We start from the raw sequence: 23,595 nt of genomic DNA, 5'->3' as shown, positions 1-23,595 counted from the left end.
TTTATCTACACTTTTTTCTTAGGTACAGTGCATTAAAGCATGATCATTAATGTACCAGAAAACAGGGGAATATTCTGCTTATTCACAGAGCAGGTAGGATTGTCTGGCTTCCTTACCCTCTGGGCATGGCTTTTTGCCACAAATGGTCTGCTCCAAAGCTGGATGTAATTCTCTACATGGTCACATGGAAGCCTGTTTCAACCTTTGATTTTGCAGTATCGATCAACTCTTACAAGGTAACACACAAACACACACACACACACACACACACATTAAAAAAAAAAAAAAAAGGTGGATAACTTTGCATCTCACTATGGTTTTGTACACAGCTGCTGTGATCTGTCCTTCCATTCCTATTGCTATTCCTTAATTTTTAATATGAAACTGAGTTTGTGGCCCAGCGAACTTGAACAAACTCATTGAGTCACAGCAGAGCCTCCTTAAGTATTTTAGTGGTTTGCTAATTGAAAACTGGGGAGACTGTTTCCTAGAAGACTTTGGCTGACATACCCATGATTCATGGATATTTTCAGTTTAGGACTTGCACGGTTTTCAGAACAGAGAGAAGTGTTAGTAGCACATAGCTCATACTTTATCAGAGAGTATATCTACTTAAAACAATGTTCAAAAGTATACCAACACAGTCATGTATGACTACTAGAGCTGTTCAGTATAGCGATCTTGAAAGATCAAAAGAAAATGTTTTGTAGGAATACATTTCCACATAAATGTATTCAATGTTTCTTCTACGACCACACTGTGTAGAAGAAAAGAAAGAGCATTTTTAAAGTGGTGGGCAATATTTGTGATGTAAAGTTGTAAGAACCTTTGGCTTGATCATCGTACAAAGACTATAATAATCAGACTTGAATCTCTGGCTGCCTAGAACCACAGGGAAAGATGGGGCAAAAGATGCTTTCTCTTTCAAATGTGAAGTAATTACTGTTTCAAATGGGAGTAATAGACTATGTTGAAATGATATAAAGGCTTATAAGCAATCAAAGCACTGTGTGTATTACATGGATGATTATGCTGGCCTTGTATCTGGTCTTCTGTAGCATTAGAGCTGCCAAGTAATATTAAGACAGTAAAACTGCATTTTTTCTTTAAAGTATATTTTCTTCAGATATAACAGTGGAAGGTTTGAACCTATTTAATAAGTTTCATCAGTAAACTAACTAGCCTTTTTTGTACAGCTTTTGCACACAGTGGTTGAGGATGACAAATCTAAGAACTGCAAAAAAAAAGGGAATACATGCCAACTAGTTGTAACTGGTTTTGGTGTATCTTTTTCAATATGCTTCCAAAGATTTCCAGTTGATAGCATCCTATATAAATGAGACTATTAGTGCATTTTTAGATCAATTCTATTACAGCTCTGAGCAGCCTGTGCCACATACAAGGTGAACAAATCTTAGTAGTGGAAACACTTCTGAAATACCTGTGGTGACCCTTCAGCACAACTGCAAACTTATTTTTCCTCAAAACAGATCCTGACCCATATTACATCTTAACCAAAATTTATACAGAAAATTTACTGTACTGAAAGGATTTTCCTTTCCCTCAAAAAAATTTAATTTGCTAGTGACTCTGCTCTTGATTTCCAATATTATTAAATATGTAGCTTAATAAGTGCAGTGACTACAAAGTACTGCCTCCCAGCAGTTTTACTAATGAAAAAACTCATGCCATGCACGAACCCTGAAATTCCTGAAAAGAAACTTAAGTTTGATAAATTTAAGTCTTTCATTCTTTCAGAAAACTGAAAATATTTCCAGCTATTTTCACAAAGTGGTTTTGCGTATTTGCACTTGTATTTTAGCAAACTTCAAGGATATTTGCAAGCCTAGTATCCATTCTATTTATAACAGTGTCCTGTTTTGGGCCAGGATAAAGGTGATTTTCTGTCTTGTACTTTTTGCTTTTAGCTAAGTCCCTTGTAAGTAGTTGCACTTGCTGAAATTAACAGCAAGTTTCTCAGACAGTGTGTGCTTCTAGGACTGATAACACTTGATGTTTATAGTTACTGCTAGAGACTGGTGTGCAGAGCCAAGGACACTGCTCAGCTCTAAGGAAAACTTTTACCCTCCAGAAGGAAGAAAGAGGTCCCACCTGCAGCCTCCTTTGGGGAGGAACAGACAAGATAGATGCCAGAATTGACCAAACAGAGTATTCCATCCCATATATGTCATACTCAGTTTAATTTGAGGCATCACGAAGGCCAAGCCATGATTTCCTGCTTCCAGCTTCCAGCTGCCTGTCCTTCCTGCCTTCCTGCTTCCCTTCCTTCACCCGGCATCCTGGAAGGATTCTGTCCGTTCCTCTGCCTGTGGTCCTGATCTGTGCCAGCCCATACCTGTGTGTTCCTGCCTCCAGTTCCCGACTGCTGCCGACTCCAGGAGTCCAGCCTGGACTTTCCCAGGGCTGCCCTGCAGCCTCGGTAGTGACATGAGAGTTATTGGGGGAAAGGGGGGGAGGAATGTGGTATCCATTTTCCTGTATATTTGTATATACTTAGCAATTTTTCCTATTTATCACTACTGTTTCATTAAAGTTGTGTAGTTTAGTTTCCAACCCATACGTCTCTCTCCCTTATTCTCTCTCCTTTCGTTATCAAGGAGGAGAGAGAGATTAATAGAGAGCCTCTGTTATTCGGTTTAATTGCCGGGCCAGTGTTAAACTGCGACAAACAGAAGCTGAAAACATTATTTAATTTCTTATTAGATGAGAAGGTACCAGCAGAAAAATACTAATCTTGGGCCAAATCCATCTCCACCAGAAGCAGCTGCAGAAGCTGTGATTTGAGGTAGAAAGCTACACCTCATCCTCCAGCATTCAACTGAGGCATGCCCAGATCCCTGCAGCCTTTCAGGCAAACTCAAGGTACAGTCACCTTGGGACTACGTGCAAGCTGCAATGGTGTGACTGGAGTCTCTCGGAAGAGGCTGTACAAACAACATATGGAGTCACATTATAAATTAAAGATAGCCCAGGTTATGTCCAAATCTGCTGATGGCTCATGCTGAGTGGCAGCTACACTGATGCACAGCTGGTTTGCATATAAAGATCCAGCACTTTGACATGTGAAGGTGCAATGTAATTTTTAGTAAGTATGGCTTACAGTGATGTATCACTGGCAGAGTATCATACAAGGTATTCCACCCCATTGGTAAAAGCCTTGCTACCTGGAGGGAATCTGTTTTTGTCTGGGATTATATGCAAGTTATTTGCTTGAAAGAGGAGATACAACCTTCAACACCACTACCAAATACTCCTTCACCCTTCTACAGTTTTAACTTTTTTTTTTAAATTCTAGAGGTAAATTATCTACCTTCAGCTGTTTTCATGCAAAATAAAAGTCCATCCTATTTTGGGGAGTTGCAGGTATACTAAGTAAACGTTAATTTTCTAACAGCTGTCCTCCCTTTCCTGTGGTCAGTGTCCAGAGCTTGATGTAAAATGCACTAAAATAGCTTGTTGACTCTCTGAGCACTGAATCACTAACAGCTGTATGTGAAAATACACTTCCGAGACTGCTACTATCCTGTGGAAGGGAGGAATGCTTTGAAACTCATCTCTCACACAATGACTCACAGATAAAAATTTAGGATTCATTTGTTCTCCTACTGCAAATGGACAGCCCAGACTTATCAACAGTGTCATGCACAGGCATGAAACCTTCCATGACCATTAAGTGCTGGCCATCTGTTCTTGCACAAGACCTGCCTCTGAAGATGAGCAAAAAGTATGCCAACAACTATTTTGGGCATAGTTCAATAAAAATGCTATTGCACACAAGTCAGACAGACAGACAGAAATAATGCCTGGGCAAGAAAAATGTCAGATTTCCAGCAAGACAAGGAAGAGGCTGGAGTAAGGGTGAATGCTACTCACACATGGTACTATTGAGCTGCTGGTGACAGACTGAACAAAAAAATAACAAGAAGAAATTTATTGCTAACACAAGAGTAGTGGCTGAATACATAAAGTGGAGTGTTAAAGTGGAGTGTATAGGAGAAATTGCATCAGAGGTGAAAGAAAAATAAGAACAGTAGAGTCTAAATGTACAAGAAACATGTGAGAGTCAGCTTTTCTTTTTTATTTTTTTTTTTCTTGGAAGTGACTAGGAAGGACAGTTATCACTCCAAACGCAATGATTTGGGCCAGGAAGACAAACATTTACAAACAGTTTAATTATCAGGTCAAGGTAAAATACAGAGTGTGCCAGTTCTAATGGCATTTGGTATAAAGATGCCCAGCTTAGGCTTGAGAGACCCCAACCAGTAATACCTCATGGCAGGGTGGATTTTTGAGCTGAAAACCTTTCCAGCAAATGAGCACTGTGGTAATGAGCACTCAGGTGCAAGTCTCCCTGATGCAGCTTTCTGCTTTGCTCACAATCACGCAGGTATCAGAAAGAGGCAAGGCCACTTCTCTCCTCCAAGGGTTGTACAAGGTCAGCAACGTTACACCTTTTTTACATTTCCAAATTGCTTACCTTCCTATGCACAGGAGAGTACTGCAGATAGATGGACAGAAAACTGAGACTACAGAGGTGACACTGTCTCTGCATCAGGGGTGTAGCTGAGCACAACACAGCACTCAGCCAACACGAACTACGCTGCCTGTGCAACAAAATGTGATTACCTGTTTCATTACCCTGCATATTACAGCCAAAAGATGTAGCATGTGAGATGAGAAAACTAAGGTCAAGTGAGATCAGTTTTAAGTCATATGGCACAACTGTAAGTACAAGCTATTTAAATGGCATGCAGGCTATATTTAGATTTGAGATTCCTTATGCTGCTGCTCTCATGGTTCATTTATCTGACAGCCTGGGATGGCTGTCCTGTCTTTTGAAATTATTTTCTATCTTAAAGCTATCTGAAGGTGCAGCTATATCACAAGTATGTCCCAAAACCAAACTTCAGTTTCCTGACACTGTTGTCAGTGATGCTTCTTGCTCACTTGCTTGCCATGCTACCTGATAGATGCCCACTTTGAGCATATCACAAAAACAGGGTTCTGGAGTAACACAACGAAAAAGAAAACACTTTTTAAGATCAAGAAAATCAGACTATTTTTATATGTATCATAACATTATATCACTCTTCTGAACGAATTCTATTCCTTTTTAAGGGTGAGTCTCCTTTGGAATATTGCAGAGAGAGTGAGAACATTATTAAAAATCTCTGAAATACATGCTACTAAAGTATAACCCTGGAGAAGCAAGATTTTAACTAGTACACACTTCCAGAATTTTAGAAGGAAAGCAACACACACAAAAATATACATTTAAAGCTGACAGTGAGCATGTAAGAGACAGATGCATGTGGCTGTGTCAAGTACCAGTTACAGTTTTAACAGTGCCAAAAAGCTCAGTATAGAAGATTGACATGGGAAGTTATCTGACAACACAGAAGTGTTAAAGGTGATAAACAGTCACATTTAACAGCAAGCACTTGCTTTTTGGAGTACATTGCTAACCTAAAAAAACCTCTCCTCCCTATAGCTTGCAGTGCTAAAAGACAGATTTCTTATCTAATACTTAAATCCAGGCAAGCAGATGCAGTGCAGCAAACTCCATTAGTCCTAATAAAAGCTGACAGCCCAAATTCACATTAGTTGTAGCTCTACTAAACTGGTCCTCTGTTAAAATGGAGATTCAGAATAACGCATACCCATAGACACACAAAATGCTATACAGATATTCTTGGCAAAAATGTAAACATTGTCCAGAGTCACAGAAAATTCATCCCATAGTTATTGTGTCTAATGAAACTTATCCATAATAAAGCTATGAGCAGGTCCTATGAGTCAAGTCATGACTGGGTCTGTGCTGGACACCATTTTCAAGGAAAGAAAAAATTGCTATATTCTAACTCTGCAGAATGGCTGCAACTGATATAAGTGAACCTGTGTTTCCTACTGCTATTTGTACATGACTTTACATATTACTCTACTTAGCATTACTGCTTATTACTCACAGCATCTTCCTTTATTTAAGTTTGTTTCATACTTAAAGGGCACATGTGAATTCTGAAATTAATGTGCAATTTGGTTAAACAAAAATCTCAAGATTATTAAGTGAAATCCTATTATACAAAATTTGAAAGTATGTATTAGAATGAAGCAGGTCTTGCAACATACACTGCTGACACAAAGGTAAATTCCTGTGGAAAGCAGTCATACGTACCTGCAAAGCTTTATGCCCCAACTCAAATGGGCATCAGTGCATGCTGAAGATACCTGTGGTACATTTACCTTACTGGTAAGCAATATGGTATTTGAACTCCTCACCTATCTCTAAATAACACAGCAGTGATTAATATAAATCTCCTTTCTAAATTTCTCATGCTTTAGCTTAGTCCAAGGAGTTTGATCTTTGTCATATATTCTGTACGTGGATTTTAAAAGTAAATTTATCTGTTCAGAAGCATCGTGAATGAAGGAATACCTCTGGGAGCATGCCTAGACCTTCAAATGGACCACTGACACTTTGGCTTATATGTAATTGCAAATCACAGAAAGCTTGCAGATCTTATCACTGATCCACTCATGATACATAAATTCATCTGCTGCTCATCAGATTTCAGAAGTAGAATTATGTGATTATGCCTTTTTCCTGAGCAACATTTTCTTTCGTGTAGTTGGTATCCTAGAGACACCTACTTTGTGCAGCATACCATGTTTGCATGGGATTTCCCAGATTACTCTGAAAACAGAACTGGCAAATTTGGAAACATGATGTCTCAAGCATGATGCTGTATTTACATGGCTTGGGCCATAACCTCCTCTGGGTGAGCTTATCCACAGGTAATCTTGAACAAAATGGATATCCTTTGCTGTTTCTGTATTTTTTGTTCTTCTTTGCATGGTGATCGTCTGCCAAAATTTACTGTAATTCTAAAATGTGAACATGGAGTCAGCAGATGTTTCACTTTAAAAAGATGACAGTTTTAACTAGTACACACTTCCAGAGCACTGTGATGTTCCTACTAGATGGTCCTGTTCCTGAATTCAGAGCCAGCATAAGGACTGTAACGGGTTTCAATGAAGAAGTTTATGGTAGCACAGGTCCACTGGACAGACATTGCCCTGAAACACCTGATTTGTTTCTTGTGTAGCTGGTATCCTACAAACACTAATTTAATTTGCCTGATTTGCCAGTAAGGCAGTAAAGAGTGAAACAGCTATCAGTTTTGGCACTGACTATTTTGTTTTGATTTTCCTTTTGCACTTGACTAAAACAGGCCCTAAAATGTCAATTACAGGTATCAAAACTTCAGCTAAAAAAAAAAAAAAAAAAAAATAAATCCTTTCATTTATAACCACTCTAAAATTAAACACCAAAAAAATCTCTTACCCCAGAACTACCACAATATTCAAGAGAAGCCAGAGCCTTTTAAAAAAAGCAGCTGACCCTTAGAAATGTACTGGATTAAGTGGGAATGCATAGCTGTTAACATAAGCAAAATTGAGCCTCAGACTTCCTTTCTGTGCCCGGCCCTTCAGAAGACACTGGCTTCTCTGGCAACCAGGCAAAAAACTTTCAACTATGGAGTGGAAATTTCTGGGCAGTATCTTAGTTATACTTACATCATCTTGACAGTTTGGCACACGACCTCACTACTGAAAGATTTATAAGATGAAAGAACTTGCACTGCATGTCAGATAATCTCTATTAAGATACTTGCAGTATTACAAATGCATTAAAATAATAAAAGAATTTTGAAGCTATACAAGAAGTGGAACAATTAAAAGCTAAGCTGCCACCCCCCTCCTTAGTTTCCTTTGTTGTCCCAGTAAATTATCATACATACATACACACATTGACCTGTAAATATCAGGGCCCACTGCTGTCAAAAGGAACATTTTACTAGACAAGCGAGTGTATGACCAGCTAAGGACACCTGCTACATAGGTTTAGTTAGATTTGATTAGATTTAGTTACAATTTTGTCAATGTCTTTCTAAAGAGGCTAATATTTTGTGTGCCAAAGGTTTGCACAAACAACATAATATGAGTAAATTACAGACTGCAGAAAAATTGTTTAGAATGGAAATGCTGACAGAACTATGCCTAGTAAGAGAGCTGGTATACCACATACCCTCCTGGAGACAAGAAGTTCAGTTATGTATCTCTGAAAACCAAGACCTACAATGACAGAAGCTGTGTAGCCACTGGTATGCTTATGGTCACATAGAAAAAGCAAATTACAACAACCAAAATCATGTTCTGTGGGCCAAAAAGAAGTAGGCTGCTGCAGCTCCTAGTCTCTGATCAAATTTCCCTGTTTCTTGAAGCACCATAGCATGGTCATGCACAACCGAATGCACATTCATTTCTGCAGGCATTAGTCCCAGCATCTCGCAGCCCCTTAGAGCTGAATCAGTACCACTACTATGTAGCTCATCATTACTCACAGGGAGGAAGTGCTGCTTCCAAGACCAGAGGCTTAAGAAGGCATGATATTAAGAGATACAGCTGGGAAAGCAGAGATGGTTACTAATTTTACACTAATATTTTAAAAAACACATGAAAATCTAGATATATGTAAATCTAAAAAGAAGATGAGAAAAAGTAATTATTTTAATGACACCCTCAAGTGTAAGTTAGCACTCTTCATTCATCCTCAAACCCTTATAATGAACTGAAAAATTAACAATTTTGCATATGTGAGAAATAGGTACAAATCAGAAAAGAAAAAAAAACAAAACCAAAACCAACCAACCAACCAAGCTTTATTAACAACTGAGTAACTAGTGGAACAACAGAACTGGAGCAGCCAGTTTTGAACAGAACACTGATAAGCGGTGCCTATCGTTTTGTATCTGTACTCACCTATTCACTATTCTTGGCACCTAATTTAGAGACTCAAAATGCTGAGAATAGTCCCTTTTACTGTTTGAGGACAACTTTCACTTTATGACTGACACCGTGGCCAAAACATAACCAAAAGTAAATTATTTTATTACCCAGTTATAAGCATATTGCATTTTGTTTAGTCTTTTGTTCTGCTCATATTGACTCTGTCAAAGACGGGAGCCAACACTAAAAATTTAAAGCAGTCACAGCTGCACGGAAACTCTAGGGTGACTGGATTTTGTTTTCCCTCTCAATGGCAGTCAGTAAAGTCTTACACAACTTACTAAAAGATTAAAGCTTATGTTTTTACTGTTGAACTGCTGGTACATAAAACAGAGAACAGCCTTAACTGAACATGTTGTAAGGATACTCTTCACAAAGACTTTCTCCTGCCCTGAAAATGCATCCACTTCAGCTGAAGAACCCAAAGTATCTTTAGAAAAGATTATCATAGGAATTTATATATAACAGGAAAAGACTTAACAGGAATTTGACAGATGCATTTTTAGTTTTAGTGTGGTTTTTTTTCCTAAGGGAGAGGCTGATTTGATAAAAGGCATCTTTGCCCAACAGAATGGGAAAGAAATAGGAAGAAGGCATCCTGCACAAACCTGGGAAGAGACCTGCCCCTGGAGGTGCGGACACCTCCCCGCAACGCCTGCGGGTCACCTGTGGGGACTGACACCCGCGGACTGGAGCTGCGGACGGGAGGAATCCGACGGCGGCTGTTTCCCCAGGAAAGCTGAGCGTCAGCAACCCCGGGGGCTGCTCACCCCCGCTCCCGTCCGTCGGGGGTCAGGGCAGAGCCCGGTGTTGGGCTGTACGACCGGAGGGAGCTGCACCCCCGGCGGTCCACAGCGCTCCTACCTTCGCCGTGCAGTGCCCAGGGCAGATGCGCGTAGTCCCATTCGTATCCGCAGGTGCTGTCCTCAAAGGCACAGGACCCCGGGGAGAGGGAGGAAGCCCCGGCGAGCGTCAGAGCTGCAGGGATAAAGCAAGCAGCGGTCACGGCCCGGCCGGCCCGGGGGCGATGGGCTGGGGGCCGCCGCTGACGCCGCAGCAGCGCCCACCCCGCTCCCCGTCCCCCGCCGCCGCTTACCGTGCGCGGCGAGGAGGCAGAGCCGCAGCATCTTCCGCGCCGAGGGAGCCGGGGCTGGCGGCGGCGGCGGGGCAGGCGGCAGCGGGCGGGAGAGGGCGGGAGACGCCGAGCCCGGGGCTGAGGCTGCGGCAGGGCTGAGCGCGGCCCCTCGGCACCCCGCCGGGGCGCAGGGAACCAGCCGAGACGGCGGGAGGGCAGGGCAGGGGCGGGGAGGGCCCCTGGGCACCTCGGGTGGGCGGCCCGTCCCACCTCCGGGTGGGAGCGGGGTCGGCCCTGGCCGGTCGCCGAAGATCCGGGATGGCAGCGGCTGGAGGGGGCTAGAGGGTGGGGGTGCTGCCGCCTCTCCGGGCAACCCGCCGAAGTGCATCACCCGCTCACAGTAAAAACTTGTTTTCTTACGTTTGAGTGGGTTTTCCTGTGTTTCAGCTTGTGCCCACTGCCTTGTTGCTGTCACCGGGTACCAGCAGGCGAGCCTGACTCCATCTGATGTACTCCCCCATCAGGTATTGCACACATTAGTAAGGTGCCCACTCACACCTGTCTGCAGGAGTGGCTCCCACCCCACCAGGGATCCTGTGCTGCCATAACCTACCCTGCTATTCTGCTGCACCTCAAAAGGTGTCATAGGGGCTGTGACAGGGAACCCTCACCCTTATAGGTAAAAAAGTGGAAGGACCTGCTGGGTTTCTCCAAGAGCTGTAGTCCATAGGATTATAGGATAATGCAAGAAGGAACTGCAAGGAGGTCTTCACCTCAAGCCCTGCCCAAAGCACAGCCAGCTTAGATCAGATCAGCTCTGGGGCCTTATCAATTTGGGGGCTGATAACCTCCAAGGTTGGAGAAGAGTCTGGGCCCTGGCTCCACTGCTATCTTTGTCCTTATGGGGAAAATCTTTTTTACTTATGAATGCTTTGAATGTCCCGCTTCCCCTCTTGGCTTTCTGCCATATGCCAACTAGATTCTCTTCCCCACTCCTCATTGGTGCTGGGGCTGCTGCTGAATGTCCCCAAAGCCATCGCTCCTCCCAACTGACCCATCAGAATCCAGGCTCATGCACCAGAGCTGCTCCCCAGCAGATGTGGCAGTGTGCATCTCTGCATGCCTTGCCTTCCAACTTCTGGCCACAAGATTTGCCCTTGTGAAATCTCCTGGCTCCCTTGTCACCCCCTTTTCAGGTACACTTCAATGGCAGCCCTGACTACAACACACTGGACCTCTCCATCTGGTGTCATCTGAAAACTTGACAAGCTTGCCTTCTGTTCCTTCTTCTGGGCCAAATCTGCAGCTAAGCCCATCTAACAGACTAGAGCCCTGCTCTGTCATTCACCTGTACTCTCTTGCATTCATAATGTCTCTGTAACACAGAATTTACTGCTGTTCATTTAGCTTTTTGCTCAGAGCCAAAAATGAGCCAAAACTTTGATCATAATCCTCCACAAGCATTCCAGGTGAAAACAGCATGTATGTAGACCTTAGCACACACAATAAAATTAGAAAGTTATTATATTCTCCATTTCCCACATGCAGCCTGTGGATCTGGAATGTGTAGAAACAGTTTCTGAATGCCCACAAGCAAGTCCTCTGCTTTTACAAAGGACATATGCCTCTCTGGATGCCTTGGGGGGAGAAAAAAAAAAAAGTGGAAAAACCCCTGGCACAAGCTCCTTCCAGAATGTTTCTTTCTTTCTAGGTTATGGAAAAACTTCCCCCTTTTAGAAATCTGCTCAACTCATACAGGCTTTTGATAAAACCAGGGGTCTTGACCAGCATGGGTAAACTCATTTTGGTTTTGTTTTGTTTGTTTTTCAGCTTGAGCTGAGATTTCAAAAAAAAATGAGTGTGCCAGCCCTTCTTCCAGTTTCTGCTCTAATGAATGTGGAAGAGTATAAGCATTCCAAAAGAGAGGGCTCCCTCACCTTTCCTCTGAATGCTGATAAAAGCTGTATTATCTCCTTCAAAAAGTTCTCAAAGTCTTCCTGTACTGCCAGGCTGCCCTATTCCATCTCCTCCTTCAAGGAATGTGCTTTCCTGATGAGATCCAGAATTTGGCTCATTTTTAGTTCAACTTATGCTCTGCATTCACTACAATTTTTCTACTCTCAGTTTTTTTTTATACATCACTGACTCCTTAGGCAGCTTCTTGCAGAGCAGTCTGCATCAGATGCCAGTTATGATCTGGGCTCTTCTCAGACATTTGACTGCTCTCAAAATGCAAAATTTGCTCTCCAGCCACAGGCGGGTCATAAACTCTGTCTTTTATCTTCTTTTAAATTATCTGTTTAAAAACACAGCTTTCCCTTAATAAATTTTTATATGGTGTGCAGAGTATCATAACCTTTTAGAGACATTAGGTGCTTCAGAACCAGCTTCTTTAGAGGTAAGTTCAAATTTCCTTCTTTTGCAAGGCTCTTGTTTCTCATGCATGTACAGTTAAGCACACTTTTCCTAATTTTTAGGGAGCACACACTTTCCTGTAGCTTCTTCATGGTCCCATCTCCACTCTATCTTAATTTATTCCCAACATTCTAGATAAAAGATCCCGGTAGAATGCAAAAACTCCTCACAGACCTTTTAAGACTTTTAAGACTACTGCTTTCTGTAAATTAGATTGTCCACAATAGCCATCCAGACCTAAATAGGTCTTAAGCCACCACATTTTGCATTAAATTACCTCCTCAAAAGTTGAAATGGTGTCTTTGTAGCATTTTCACTCAACTTTCACATCTGTCTGCTCTGCCATCCCATCTCTGTCACAGTATGAGCAAACTCCCCACAAATACACACTCCCCAAATCATAGAGGTGATAGATTTTTAAAAAATGAAATTAAATAAAACACATTACAACATTTTCCAGATGGCTCTAGGTAGCTTCTCACCAGAATTTTCTTGAGGATCAAGTCAGCTGGACTACAGTAAAATGGTTTCTTGTTCAGACACAGGACAAATCCAAACCTCAGCTAAGAATAAAGACATTTACTCTTTTGCAACATGTTGCTTTAGTCTTTTTAGAGTCTTGCCTTCTGGTATGGCTGGCAGTTGCATAATGATCACATTTCACTTGAGATAACCAAAGCAGATACCTATGGCTGAAGAAGAAACAAAATAAACTTGACATACTGCATGCTGTTATGTTTTGTTATGATGCAATGAGAGATCCAAAATAACTCTGAGCAATGTATACAGAAACTTCAGAACTTGAAGAAAATCAAAAGGAAATACCTTGCTTTCTACAAAAGCTATACTGAGTACTTCATTCTGCCTCTGTTCCATTAGTGTTGCTGCCAGTTTCTTTTAATACTGAATCATTAGATAAAATTAAATGGATCTTCTCCCAGTCATACCCACTTTATGTGCTATGGAGAAGATCAGTTCCTTAGTTTTGACCGTCATATACCTCTCTTTCTATCTCTCTGCTCCCTGATTTCTTTCTTGTTCTGCTTCAGGTTCCTTCTTAAAAGATGGTGTCTTTGGGGTTTTTGTTTTGTTGGTGGCTTTTTTTTTCCAATTAGACCTGTAAAAGATTGACAAAGCCTGGAAACTAGTATTCTGTGTCCAAATAATTCACACAGGATTAGAATCATAGAATCAGATTGGTTGGAAAAGACCTTTAAGATCATCAAGTCCAACTAGCATATTGTTTCCTTATATTTACTGGCTCTTTTTATCCACTTTTCTTAGGCAGAAAACTTTTGGGAGAGGCAAAGTTTACTTTTACTTCTGGTTTTGCTCAGGGCCCAGTTTAATAGAGGTACTTTGGTTCCTAATTTCTATGGTAACACAAACAATAAGAAATAACAAAGAAATCAGAAACACTTAATTTGTTACATTACAAATACTGAAATTCTGCATTATTTGCCTGTCCAGGCTGTAGACATAGCATACTTACCAAATCTGACTTGTGGCATTAGAGATACTCATTTTAATATCATTCTGATGCCTGCTCAGTAAGAAGATTTTACCTATGCCATGCACACTTATGATTTAGGTTTCTCTCTCAATCCAGAGTTTAATAGATAAAATCCCCAGTCTTGAATGATGAAACTTCAGGACATATCTGCTTGGAAGCATTTTAGACAGCTGGATGATTCATCTCTGTACTTAATCTTTCAGAATAAATTGATTTATTCCTGTTTCAAAGAGTGACAAACTCTTGGCAGGTTTTTTTTTTAGCCAAACTTTCTCAAGCCTGATAGACACACCTGATTTAAATTAATTTCAATACCAAGGCAGATAGTTAGCTAAAAATTCAAGCAGCTTTGAAAAATTCCTGGTTTTGCACAATGTATACCCACAGATGCAAGCATAGTGCATTTTACAGTATGCAGCACTCTTGAAGAGCTGATGGCCCACTGGTACAGTGGAATCACTTCTACAAGCACTCACTCAGAACAGTGGCTGCTCTCAGTTCTGTTCCTTACTGCTGTTCAAGATGTTGCAGCTCTCAGTAGGGATGGCTGAGCTGCACATGCAGCAGCTCCTCAGCCACCAAAGTTTACAGGTCTGGTGTTATACTGCTTATTAAGCTGGCAAACTGAGGTGCTGTAACCTCTTAGGAACCAAGGAAGTAGTAGGAGGTGTGCATAGTGGTAGGAGATACATGTGAGTAGGATGTTGTGAAGGGAAAAGGTGCACAGAGGTGTAAACAGGGCTTAATATTTGGAAGGTTAAAAGCAAATGCAATAGATGCAGAGTTTGTGGAGAGATTTGAGAACATATTTAAAATTATGAAACCATTGGTGAGGGCAGATACTTTTTGAAGTGTAATCTAGATTTACAGATTAGTTTAGACGAACTGGAGGAGAATGACATAGAATTTCTGAAAAGCTTAGGTAAGGTAAATTGGGACAGACAAAACAAGTCAAAAATCCAGGCAAGGGCTTTGAGACAGTGAATAGTAAAAAAACCAAAAAAATCCTGAAACTGCTGTAAAATCTGAGTGGCACACTAGACACACTTCCAAGAAATATGTAGAACAGGACAGAATATTTTCCTTAATAATGAATTTGTAAAAGCAATTTGCACCTTATTAACTCACAGTTCCCAAAATTCCACTTTGTCCTTTCCTGCTGCTAAAATAATTATGTTTTCCTCTTCGTGTCAGGGAGTGACATAATCACACAGATGTTAACCAGGCTACCTCCCAAGTGAAAACAAATGTCAGAAGTGTCATTAATCATGATCTCTCTTTTTTTGAGGAGCATAAAAGCCTTCTAGAAATGGCATTTTAATTCTATAGTCACTTCCCCAGTTCATTCCTAACCACGAAATGGGTAAGCCACATTTATGCTCTTTGCCTCTTAAGACAGGGAATGCAGAAATCCAGGATAAGGCAGAAGGCCAGTTACACCTCTTGTTAAATCCTATAAGTAAGGCAGCTTGCCTTAAGAACTAAATTGATCCAGAGATAGCAATTTACCTTATATTGTTTTGCCTCCTTTCATATTTCCAGGTTAACTCCAACACCAGAGAAGCAGAAGAGCAATGATTAAAGTATGAGCTTTTCCAAATTCTCTGCACTCCTAGCTACAGATACTCTCCTCTCCAGTGTTTGTTTTGAAATCCTGGAAAATACACTTTGTGAAAAGTTCTCATTGCATGCCCAGGCACATCCAAACTTTCCACTTATCCTCAGACATTGGACACCGGTCAGTTCTCAGCTGGAAAAGGACATCAGGGCTGGACAAGGAAATGAGGTCTTGTAGCACAGCTCAGTGTTTGTATTTCAGTCTACTCACAGACGTGTTAATGTAATTTTTTTATGTCTTATATGCTTTAATGGTATTGTAATCATGTGTGGCACTTTACAAGTTGAATTGGGCAGAAATCCTGGCATCTCTTTATCTTCAGTGAAAAACTCCAATAATTTGAGCTGAGGTCATCTGATTAGATTAACTTTGTGCTGGAGTACCCATAGCTTTTATGTCTTTTGCCCATTGTCTTCAGTGCTTTATGATACCAACTGATTCTGATCTTGCTTATGAGCCAGTTTCTGCAGATGCTGTCTTCTCCATTCTGTGGAAGTGTGCCATACAGTAGGAATACTTCCTTTGGCTTTCACTGAGCCTCTTATAGTGTAAGATACAAATCTGCATTTCTAAGGACATGACTACATTACAGGCCAGAGTGACATCAACAGAGTGATAGATACAGTCGTATTTGGTTCAGTTTTGATACCTGGCTTTATTGGAGCCTTTGCATACAATTCATCATCCCAGGGACTTAGTCGTAGTTAGACCCTTTGGGCTGAACTTCCAAGCAAAAAATGCTTCAAGCTTTGCTTCTCTATGAAAGTACTATGCTATAAAATGCAGCAAATTAAATCAGAACTCCCGTTCTGTATTGTTATCCAAGAGGTGACATGTAATGGGTTTTTTTGCTTTTTTCTTTTCTTTTTTTTTTTTTTTTTTTAATTTTTTCCCCAGAATTTTCTGAGTAATTTGATTCCTGAGAGAAAACCAAAGAGAGGCTGGGTAGAAGGTGACTGTGATGGTTGTTTCTGCTCCTGTCACCTTGAGGGACCTAGAGAAGACATGTATGTATGGGATGAGCAAGAATAGGTCCTTGACAGTTTTATTTTATTTTTCTAATTGCTATCATATTGCACTGTTAGCAGCAAACTGCAACTGCTAGCTGAAGCTTTGGAGAGATCCTACCACTGCTATCTCTAGCATTAACCACATGTAGATATCAGCATAGCAGGTCCATCTGTATGCTTTTTAGGGTGACTGAGAGGATATTTTTTCCCATTCTGTTGAAATGGTTTTAACATTTTGGAATGCTCTGAACTGCTTCATATGTTTTAGTACTAACAAAATACATGTGTCTGGCACGTTGTCCCCACATTTTGTGCCTTGATTCTGTGTATTTACTCTTTTGTGCAGTTATTTCTGGTAACGGATTACCCAAAAAGCTCACATGGAGGCTATGGACCTTCCCAGTGCTTCTGCTGTCCTGAGGGCTGGTGTCTGATCTTAAGAGGCACCTAAATTTATTACTAGAAATTGCAGTTGGTCCAATGCTGATTCATCTGCTGGGACTCAGCAAAGGGAACTGTGCTGCAGCCGACCTTGGTGAGCTTGGCTGGTACTGAGGGCAGGCATGCTGAGCCACAACAAGAGATGCGACCATCTGCTGTGTATATGAAAAGGCAGTACTGGTGTACTTATATAAAAATGTAGTTAATGGCTGAAGTAAGCAATCTTTGAAACCTTTTTTTTTTTTTTTTTTACAATTCTGCAACATGCAGGCTGCTATTAGTATGCAAACGGACCAAGAGAATCTGGGCTTGAAGTCACAGCTCAGTAAAGCTGACTGTTTCTTTTTGAGTGAAAACAAAAAGTCACCAGGTTCCCTTTCTTAGTTTAGAATCAATCTATATTTTATTCATTTTATTTTACATATTAAGTTTTTGATACCTTATTTAGTTCTCTGTAATAGAAAGCCAGTTCTATTGAAACTGCTTGAAAGAAGTATGCTCTTGCTGCATATCATCATGATTTCATGAAGAGGATAGAAGAAACAGTCAGGAATGACACCTGCATGTAAAGTTACTAAACAAGTTAAATCTCTGTAAGAACTCTGCTTCCACCAGCAAACTGCAGCTTCCTCTTTGGAAAAAAGATGAAGTAGCTAACAGAAACCGATTAGTTTTACAGCTAATTAATGTTTTATAGAAGCTATCAGATCTGACTTCCATTGTGCTTTTTAAAAAGACAGTTAGCAGGTGATTGGACTGTAAGGCATCTAAACACTGGCTCCAAGCCTGGTTAATGGCCTGCTAGCCAAGTGTGGCCTCTGACAGCCACAGGATATTGCTTTCAGCAGCCAATTCTGTCCTTCCTCTTCTGTCAGCAGAGTGCCAGCCACTGCAGTTTCACAGCTGGTATGAGTGACCAGGTGGATGAGTCTGAAGAAGAAGATACCCATCCTCCACGCCAGAGAATGCAGCTCTGCAAGGGAGTCTCCACAACCCTCATGCCATGGGCTGGTCACCCCATTCATGGGGAAAAGGCAGGAAATTGTAGCAGCCACAGAAGCACCATCCCTTGCAAAGCTGGAGAGCCAGAGCACAAAGTCAGACGGGTAACCTCACAGTTGTGGTGACTGCAGATAATCCTGATAAAAGTCAGCCTCCCACATGGATGCTTGTAAAGGAATTTCCTCACATAGACCCAAGCCACTTCACCTGTGCTCTGCCAGTAAGAGACAGAAGCCATTAAAAGAGATGCCCTGGGTTCACAAAGTAAAAAAGTAGAGGTCTTCTGTGGCAGAACTCACCATATGCTCTGCTAAAGATGAGTAGTTATGAAATAAACTTGGAAAGAAGAACAATGCACATGCCATGGTTTGGTCTTTCGCGCTCAGTATTCAAAATGGTTTTAGACCCTGGACAAAATCACAGAATAACTTTAAAGTTCAGATATTTTTTTAATTTCAGATACTCAGGTGAGAACAATAGTAAATGTTTCAACTAAAACTCTACTATAAATGTACAATTACTGCAATTTAGTCATATCTGGACTAAATAAACAAGCCTTGTGAAGATATGAGTTTAAATTTATTCAAATCTAGAATAGGGGCTACTTGCAAATACATAGTATAAATTCCAACACAAGTACCTTTTCCATTTCAAGTGGGATTTACAGCACAATGAAAAATGACATGCTGGAGCAGGCATTTATATAATGATTGCCAGTGCAACTATAACGAGTAAATGGCAAATTTTTCCCATGAAAACAAAATTCCAGCAAAATCCTGCTCAGTCCACAAAGCTACGATGAGGATTTGACTCGGGATTTGAGATTGAAATAATGACCTTTTCACCATCCATTTCCAAACTGGGGGGTTTGATATTTTCATGTCAACAATAGTGAAGCATAGCATTAGTGTCAGCACTGGAAAGAAGCCTCAGGGTTGGAGTAACATTGAAATCCTGCCCTACCCAGAGAGGCAGATGAAGGTAGGCTCAGAGTGGAATAGTAGGTCATTATACATCTTGAACAAAGGAGGTTTATCATCTACACTGCAGAAGAATAGGTGTTGGGTTTAGGGCTAGGGAAATCAAGGACCTCAGGTGAAATGCCAGCAACATCTTGCTTAGCCCAGAGACATACGATTGCAGCTGGGCTCAGGACAGGGCTGTAGCTCAGTGCTCATTGGGAATCAGGAACTGTTTTTTCTCCAGCAAAAAAAAGCTGACTTGTAAAGGTAAAGCTAGGGTAGTTACCTGGATGTCACCAGGTGATCCTTGGACCAATGTGTGACTGATAAAAGTAACCTGTTCTTTCCAAGGTAGGCTACTTGTATTCTGCTATACATTTTAGCTCTGAAAATAGAAAAGTTTTGTTTTGTTTAAACAACATTCAAACATCATTTTTGTCTTTGGACATTGCAAGATGGACCAGACAAAAGAAAATTTTATTTAAAAGTTTGTAACAATGCAGAAAGAACAAGCTTATTCGTACAAGATGCTACACTACAGGTGTAAAAGTAAACATGATATGGCCTATCAGGAGCAAAAGAACATCAGTGACAATTTGAAAATAAATAACTCTCCCTTGCAGGCATGAACAAACCAAAAAGCCACTGACAATTGCACAAAACCTTTTCTATGATGTTCCATTTTCTGTTGCTTCTTTGCCTATAACACTGTATTTTTTAAGATTTCTTTGACATACCAGCTACATAAGATGCAGGAGAATGCCCAGCTGTTAAAAAGCAACTTCATTGTCCAGGAGACTACATAATGAAAAAAAACAGGGTTGCCATGGTAAAGTATTATTTGTGTACAAATAAATGCCCTGTGGTCAGTTTCTCCATCAGATGACAGTACTTTTGCAGAACTCAAAAGAAAACAGGGGAGAAAGCCAAATATGAGGAGATGTGCAGAGATAGAAAACAGAAAAAGAGGAAGTGAGATAGAAGAAAAGGAAGATTTCTTCAGTTCTGTTTAAAATCATTAGTCCCTATTTTTCAGGACTGTATGAAGTAGATCTGCATGTTAGCTTGCAGTTAAATAGTTTGCCGGGGACTTCTTTGTACAATTGGCACTAAGGTAATGAATTGCCCTGGCAGAGGCAAAATAACTACCCCAAACAGTGCATAAATGCCCTGTTTAAGAGTCCTCCAGGACCTACTTCAGCTGTGTCATGAGCTTTTCTGTGTCTTCAGTCAGCAAGGAATTGGCAGATACCAATGTCAGTGTTGTACCCTTGGGACAGCTGAAAGTTACTGCACTCACATGGCTGCTGGGCTAGGATTATGTGAGGCCTGAAGTCATGCAGTAATCAGTAATCCATCTCTTAGCTTGGTATTTCCTCCTGCCTTTGTCAGAGCTTTCTCTTTGCCAGCATTGGCAACATCTCTTCTTTTTAAACATGCTGAATAGAGCAAGGATATATATATATAAAAAGGAAAGACATGTTCACAAAAACCGTTCCAGTTGCAACATCAAATAATAAGCCCATGAGATTAAAAAAATACAAAAACCAAACCAACCAACCAACCACAACAACAACAAAAACACTCTGAACAAAAAATCCCAAACAAAACCCCAAAACACCACAAAACCATGAGAGCTAACATATGGCACTTTTTCCTTGAGAGGCTATGGCTGAAGTTTTACAAATTCAAGTGAAAGTGAAGAATACTTTATCTGACTGCAACAGCAGAGGAAATCAGGGTACTTGTTGGAGTACTCTGGAGATTTCTGGTTACCACAAAAACATACAGCTCTGTTTTTATGATCCTCCAAATGAGGCAGCTCCATCTGCTCCTTATTTTTCAATTTGACACGTACCATAGAGGTACAGACCACAAGATAAATATATATATATATATATATATATATATATATATATATCTGCACGGGCAGGTATTGCCATAAGGTTCCCCTGCAGCCTGTTCAAGTTAAACACCAGGATTTCAACATATTGCATACATCAAAGAAGGATCTCTGTAATACATTGCTTGCTTTGATTACAGGCCATAACTTGTTACTAACCTGATGAAAAAACCTGTATGCGAGCTCCTTAGAGTTCCCTCCTATCCAATTGATCCTGACCTTCTCCTTGTTTCAAAGGGGTAACTGGTCTTTTGTTCTCCTGTTACACCAATTTGCTCTGATCTGTGAATTTTGCGGCATTCCAGTAGTGTTGGAAATCTCCAAGGCAGAAGTTATTGCAATGGTATGAGAAAGGAAAATGCTGGAATAAGAAAGGAGAGGGATGAAAGAGGTGGTTGTTTATTGTTTGGAATGATCCATTTTATTCCTCAGCAAGAAAAAAGAGGCTAATGAATACTGCTTTTTATATTAGCAACATCCTTTAAACATTTGAGGCCCAACTGGGGTTTCATATCCTAGTATTATACATACTCTGGTGCTTCCTGATTTACCCTGTGATTGATGTGAGTACAGTGAGGCTTCCCAACCTGAAACATTACGTAGCTCAAGGTAAGGGAGTTTAGGATCCAAGTAATGGACATATATGTCTTAAAGCCTGAAAATACAGAGAAATCCTTGTATGTTCTGGTCTTCAAAAGCCAGGTTCCATGGAAAAGGCGGCACCACTCTGTCATTCCCAATTCACTTTCCAATCAAAAAGCCTTACCACTATGAAAATCTGCAAGAAAATGCACTCCTCAGGTTAAAATATTTCTTACCCAGGAATTATTAGGGACAATTGTTGGACATGACGAATCCTCCCTGCTTGGCAGAAGGATTGACTGAGTCACACAAATCATGTCTAAACAAAAAATACAGTAAAAAAAAAAAAAAAAAAAGTAAATCTAAGAACTTCAGAGGTTCTTCTTCCTGTTTTTAAAGCTAGCAAACAGATGAGGCTATTCTGAAGTTTTTCACTTAGACAAAAAAAGAAAAGCCAAAATTACAACCCTTCTTGTGGCTGTGGTTTGCACTGTCAGCTGGTTTGATCAATGTCTGCAAACAGTTTGTGTATGCACACTGGGCATTTCACACCAGGCCAAAATGATCAGATGGGTAAGTAGTGGTCTTTGCACCAAACATTGCACTTTGTGGGCGGCAAACAAATTTTGGTTGCCAACAAGAGGAAGATCTGCAGCTTCCCTGCAAACATGTAGAGACAACAGCCAGTGAGGATTACAGTAAATGGAAAGGTCCAGGGGGGAAAATTACTAATAATTAATGCACTGGGTACGAGGCTGCCACAGTAATGTGCTGCCACCAAGTGAGTCCTATGACTGGCTCATAAAATATGGGTTCACTTTGAGTTGTGCACTCATCTGGTTAAGAGTATTCCATTTTTAGCCCTAGCATCATGACATTTTGGATTCAGCAACTAGCAAGCCACTTGATGCTGTTTTCATCAGTTTCTACACAACAGCTGTCACTTGATCTCTCTCTGAGACACGCTCTGAGTCTCACTAAACTTTTTGCCTCACCTGTCAGGCACAGGATTACTCTGACAGTCTCTTTCTGTTGTTTGCCCAGTATCACCCCCAAAGGCCAAAGTTCATAGACAGACTTATGGTTATGATGTCCAATTTCTGTAGTCAGCTAGAGAAAAATCAGAGTTAATGATGAAGTACTCAGTAGGTCAACAAGAGGTGGTCTTCTACAGAGCTCCAGAGCAGGGTTCTGATCCAGATTTGACAGCTGTCACCATGACATATCAACAATTTCATCAGCTTCTCCAGATTCACCCTGTATCCCCTACAGTGCTTTAGCTTTTCCACACTTTGGGGCATATACTTCTTTGTCCAGACCTTGTGATATGAAAAGGAGAGCTGGGCTCTCAGCATAGCAGCCTTCATCTTCTAATTACCTTTCTGTTGATCTTGTATATACTGCTGTAAATTTGGTTGAGGGTCTGGAAATCATTGCCCTAACTAACATAACTGGTGTTTAATAATTACATGGATTGATAATGCCCATCAGTCCAAGTTATATGAAGGCTTACTGTATCACTCAAATAACCCTGTACAGAGCAGGGTTATAAAAACTGCTGGGAGAGCAGATAAGAGCATGTATTACCACTATTCATATTGCACTGTGCTTAAAACACAAAAGAATGGAAAGCCACCTTGTCAATCACCAGCATTACATTTAACCCTCTCATATAGGAGCTTCTCTCACCCCATAAAATCCACAGACAAAAGTGGTGCATCCTGGAGCACTTCAGACAAGGCTTCTCAGACTGCTCCAGCTCTAGTTAATAAGTTTTACAAGCAGAATGGAAGAAGCAGATGCTATGAAAGCTCACTAGAAAAAATCAACATAGCTCAGTATGTTAATCATTATACAGAAAATAGCTGCTACGCGGACACGGTGACTCTTTTGCTGTCAAATTATTCTTTCAATGCAGTTGAATTTGCAGACTAAGCCCTCAGTATCATTGCAAAACCAACAGTGTGGACACAACTAATCTTTCTAATTAGGTGACAGACAAACTAGGTTTACAGTTTGTCCTGGAAAATGCAGTATTTCAGTTCAGCACTCTTTCACCACTCTGTTGTGCTTTGAACTAGGATATTCCATCTCCTAGAAGTGTCTGCCACTGGCACATAAGGTATTTTGGCTCTGACCATCTCTCAGACTGTCCTGGAGGGTTTTCATTTACGTAGAGAAAAGATAACATTTCAAATTGGTG

The 23,595-nt window shown here is 40.8% G+C and overlaps 1 protein-coding gene across 1 annotated transcript in view; it reads right to left on the bottom strand.

The window, feature by feature from the left end:
• The window catches only part of MAMDC2 (MAM domain containing 2), a 63,728-nt gene extending 53,635 nt beyond the window's left edge, over nt 1-10,093 (bottom strand). Inside the window, exons 1-2 of the mRNA XM_030467796.1 lie at nt 9,968-10,093; nt 9,736-9,849 (exon numbers count right to left, since the gene is read on the bottom strand). Of these exons, the coding sequence (XP_030323656.1) occupies nt 9,736-9,849; nt 9,968-9,998 (145 nt within the window). The 5' untranslated portion in view covers nt 9,999-10,093. The remainder of the gene's footprint in view (nt 1-9,735; nt 9,850-9,967) is intronic.
• Between the last annotated feature and the right edge of the window lie 13,502 nt (nt 10,094-23,595).

The sequence above is a fragment of the Calypte anna genome, chromosome Z, assembly GCF_003957555.1.
Source record: "Calypte anna isolate BGI_N300 chromosome Z, bCalAnn1_v1.p, whole genome shotgun sequence".
Lineage (NCBI taxonomy): Eukaryota > Metazoa > Chordata > Aves > Apodiformes > Trochilidae > Calypte > Calypte anna.
The sequence above is the reverse complement of the archived record's forward strand: the minus strand, read 5'-3'. Positions and strand labels throughout refer to the sequence as shown.